Source organism: Penaeus vannamei, chromosome 7 (genome assembly GCF_042767895.1).
Source record: "Penaeus vannamei isolate JL-2024 chromosome 7, ASM4276789v1, whole genome shotgun sequence".
In the NCBI taxonomy this organism is placed as follows: Eukaryota; Metazoa; Arthropoda; class Malacostraca; order Decapoda; family Penaeidae; genus Penaeus; species Penaeus vannamei.
In genome coordinates this window covers 40,545,850-40,550,849 of record NC_091555.1, presented here as the reverse complement: position 1 = coordinate 40,550,849, position 5,000 = coordinate 40,545,850, and the positions used below count along the sequence as shown (strand labels likewise).

Below are 5,000 nucleotides of genomic sequence, written 5' to 3'. Positions count from 1 at the left end.
GATACCAACCACGACACCCATACCAACCACAACCGAGATACCAACCACAACAGAAGTACCAACCACAACAGAGATTCCAACCATGACATAAGTACCAACCACAACAGAAGTACCAACCACAACACCCATACCAACCACAACCGAGATACCAACCACAACACCCGTACCAACCACGACAGAAGTACCAACCACAACAGAAGTACCAACCACGACAGAAGTACCAACCACGACAGAAGTACCAACCACAACAGAAATACCAACCACAACAGAAATACCAACCACGACAGAAGTACCAACCACAACAGAAGTACCAACCACGACAGAAGTACCAACCACAACACCCGTACCAACCACGACAGAAGTACCAACCATAACATCCGTACCAACCACGACAGAAGTACCAACCATAACAGAAGTACCAACCACGACAGAAGTACCAACCACAACAGAAGTACCAACCACGACACCCGTACCAACCACGACAGAAGTACCAACCACAACAGAAATACCAACCACAACAGAAGTACCCACCACAACACCCGTACCAACCACGACAGAAGTACCAACCACAACAGAAATACCAACCACAACAGAAGTACCAACCACGACACCCGTACCAACCACGACAGAAGTACCAACCACAACAGAAATACCAACCACAACAGAAGTACCCACCACAACACCCGTACCAACCACGACAGAAGTACCAACCACAACAGAAATACCAACCACAACAGAAGTACCCACCACAACACCCGTACCAACCACGACAGAAGTACCAACCACAACAGAAATACCAACCACAACAGAAGTACCCACCACAACACCCGTACCAACCACGACAGAATTACCAACCACAACAGAAATACCAACCACAACTGAAGTACCAACCACGACACCCGTACCAACCACGACAGAAATACCAACCACAACAGAAGTACCAACCACGACAGAAGTACCAACCACGACAGAAGTACCAACCACGACAGAAACACCAACCACTACGGAGATACCAACCACAACAGAAGTACCAACCACGACAGAAGTACCAACCACGACAGAAACACCAACCACAACCGAGATACCAACCACAACAGAAATACCAACCACAACAGAAGTACCAACCACGACAGAAGTACCAACCACAACAGAAGTACCAACCACGACAGAAATACCAACCACAACACCGATACCAACCACAACACCCATACCAACCACAATTACAACCACCCCTACCATCACCACCACGACACAACCCACAACTACGACCACCGTAACGACAACGACCAAGAAAACGACGACGACCCGAAAACCCGGCTTTATCCCCATCAGCCCCCACAAACGACGACTTTGCGAGAATGGTCGTTGGCAGAGACGACCTCGGGGTGGAAAAGCTGCCACAGAAGACAGAGCTAGGGATTTCTTCATCTTTTCAGTATGCAAATGATTATGTGTTGCAGAGTTGATGTTTTAGGTATTGTTTCTTTGTATGTAATTGGTTTATTAAAGAGTAATGACGAGGTATTGATTTAGATATATAGTTTGTGATTGTGTAAATTTGATGATGTATTTATCCTGTAATGATAATTAGCATGAATGATGGTGGCAAAATCATTTTAAAGATTCATGGGATTCAACTAAAGTCACTGTATAGGTTTGCGTTGACCCTGCAGTGATGAATATCATGACATTGACAAAATCATAAAAAAATACATAGTACATATTCAGCAAAAATGAATAAATAAATTGATTAATAAAAAAAGTTGAATGCTACCCTTAAAAGTATCGGTTGAGAACGGTTAGGAAAAAATAGCATCAACCAGTTTTACGACAAAGTGTTCAATCCTTTTTAACAATGTGTGAAAGAATTATGTATAATTTAAGGAATGTAAGTTTTTTAAAGTTATTCCCTTCATAATTGATATAAGTTATTTAGTTGTTGTTTTTTGAGACAAGATATGACTATTATCTTTCATTGTTGTTGTTTTTGTTGTATTTGTTTTTGTTAATTTTGAACTGTCATAGGTTATATGTTTGTGTTGTTTTACCAATGCTGTGTAAATTAAACAATACTTGTCCATTGTTTAGTCATTATCATAGTTGCTCAGGTCGAGTGAAAAAGTTATATGAAAATAAAGGTTACCAATGACTGGATTTGGGGGCATAAAGACCTTATAACAATCGATTCTGAATAATGAAAATTTAACACATGCGGAAAATAGATTTGGTGGACGAGTATCTGCGAATATTACCTGACTTGGTTAAGAGTCTCCACTCATTTATTTCAATAAATAAAACAATATTAGTGGTACTGCACATCAGCCTTAAAACGAAGAGTGAATTGATAGAGGAAATAAATGCGTAAATAAATCAAACAATTACTGGTGCTTTTCCAACTTAATAGAGCCAAAGTAAAGGAAAAATATGGTAATCCTCCTAATGAATTTCTTTCATTGTTCGCTTTCTCTCTCTCTCTCTCTCTCTCTCTCTCATCTATATAGTTATAATTAATCATAAACACAACATTAGATTTGGAAAATGCGGAAATTCATGAAACATTTTTTATTTACCTTTAACCAAAAATAATTACAAAAACACCCCAAAACAAACAAAAAATACCTTTCCTATGAAATACATCTTTTTCCTGATAAAAAAAATTGTGCGAAAAAAAACAACATGACACTAAAATACCAAATAGCTGTAATATTGCGCCTGTTTCAATCATCACAGAAAATGGATATAAGCCAAGAGAGAGAGAGAGAGAGAGAGAGAGAGAGAGAGAGAGAGAGAGAGAGAGAGGAGAGGAGAGGAGAGGAGAGGAGAGGAGAGGAGAGAGAGAGAGAGAGAGAGAGAGAGAGAGAGAGAAAGACAGACAGAGAGAGAGAGAATGAGAATGAGAATGGAGTGTGAGTTGGGAGAAGTGGGACAAAGAGAGAGGGAGAGAGATGAAAGAAGGGAAAGATACGGGGCGAGAGAGAGAGAGTGAATAGAGTGTGAGTTGGGAGAAGTGAGACAATGAGAGAGGGAGAGTTGAGAGAAGAGAAAGAGATACGGCGAGAGAGAGGGAAATTAAGATATGTAGAGGAGGTAAATGTTTACGATGGGACCGCACCCGTCAGAGACGAAGTCCCGGACTCCTGCCAGCAATGTTGGGGGGTCCCGTGGGGAATCGGGGGTTGGGGGGGGGTCGTTCATATCAGGCATTTTAAAAAGCGAAAGAATGTAGGAAATTGAAGATCCGAGCCAAGAATAGTATTTTATAGGATAAAGAAACTGGGAAATGTAAAAACACGAGACAAGATTCGGCCACGGATGATTCGACACGGCGTTGCTCGAACGAACGAGCCAGTGAACCGCATCTTAAACGCACAAACTACCAGAAGAATTGACATATGAACCAAAAACCTTACTGACCGGGGGCTACGTCCCCGAACCCCCTTCCCGATAACCTATTTCCCTATCGGGGGCTCCGACCCCGGACCCCCTCCCTACCGGTGCCTCTAGATCACCGCTGATTACATTTAGAAATACAAAATTTTACCTTAAAGTTGAGGGGACGGTGACTGGGAAGTGGCGAACCGCAGACGAAATTCTACAACTGGAACACGGTTAATGTATTCCACTGAGTCCAGTGTCACCCCCGATATTGTAACGATTTCAGTGAGAGATCGATTTCACCGCGAAGTTGGAAAATAAATCAGAAACACAAGCAGCACTGTAAACAACCTTCACCTTTGAAACAAGCAACGAGAACTGTGACAACAGAACTGTCAAATTTGCCGGGAGAGGGCAGCGATGCACCAGTGTGGATGTACCGTGTATTTCTAATGAAACTAAGGTACGTCCAAGGTAAAATCGATCACATACCCCTTATTTAAGTAACAAATATTTGATAAATGCGCATTTCGTTAAAATTTCACATGAATTAGAATACAGAAATACATTATAGTACAGTGCGCTTCTAAGAAATTTGCCGTGGCATCACGAGGTACATGCGCCCAAATATTATATCATTAAATTAAATATTTAGGTCTCAAGGGTAGCAATGATGGCGGGAGATTTATCTCTCTTTATCCTTCTATTCCCTCTCTCACCATCTCTTTTTCCAACAACTGGATTTACTATCTCTCACTTTCCCAATATCATATTCTCTCTCTTCCTCCTTATCTCTCTTCCCCCTTCTCTCTCTCTCTTTCTCTCTCTCTCTCTCTCTCTCTCTCTCTCTCTCTCTCTCTCTCTCTCTCTCTCTCTCTCTCTCTCTCTCTCTCTCTCTCTCTCCTCCCTCCCTCTCTTCTCCTCTGTCTTTCTCCGTATCATTATTTTCTTCATTATTATTTTTATCATCATTATAATTACTATTGCCATTATCATAACCGTTATCATCATTTAATATATCACCCAGATACTGTATAGTCGCAAATAGAGCAATGACCATTTTCAATGATAATGCTATGTCTCACCAGAAAATTCTACAACGAAGGCAAAAACAATTAACAATGAACAGGTTCTTAGTTAATGAGAAGAGGAAATCAACTGCAGAGAAAGATCCAAGTGAGCCAAAGGGACAGAGAAGAAACAAAAACAGGACAGTTAACCAGTCATTTTAAGGAGGGGGACTCCCCTTCAAAGGAATAATTCTTCCCCCTTCTCTCCTTCCCCATCCATGCACAAATTATAGGTACACACACACACACACACACACACACACACACACACACACACACACTATATATATATATATATATATATATATATATATATATATGTATGTATGTATGTATGTATGTATGTATGTATGCACGTATGTATATATATCAATTCCTAAATAGATAAAAATGAAATAAAAATAAAAATAAAAATAAAAAGAAGCAAAATTCTATTCCTTTTGCCCAGGAATCCGAAAATGGGAACTTAGAAAGGGAGGAATGCGATAATTAGAGAAAAATCGTACAAGAAAAACATTTTTCATTAATTTCATTTTTTTTTCTTATTACTCCTAC

The 5,000-nt window shown here is 40.3% G+C and overlaps 1 protein-coding gene across 1 annotated transcript in view; it reads left to right on the top strand.

The window, feature by feature from the left end:
* Positions 1 to 4,607, top strand: part of LOC138862180 (mucin-2-like) — a 5,200-nt gene extending 593 nt beyond the window's left edge. Inside the window, exons 1-4 of the mRNA XM_070123363.1 lie at positions 1 to 55; positions 146 to 1,435; positions 3,633 to 3,838; positions 4,505 to 4,607. The exon at positions 1 to 55 is cut by the window's left edge and continues 593 nt beyond it. Coding sequence (XP_069979464.1) covers positions 1 to 55; positions 146 to 1,435; positions 3,633 to 3,838; positions 4,505 to 4,607 — 1,654 coding nt within the window. The remainder of the gene's footprint in view (positions 56 to 145; positions 1,436 to 3,632; positions 3,839 to 4,504) is intronic.
* The last annotated feature ends 393 nt before the right edge of the window (positions 4,608 to 5,000 follow it).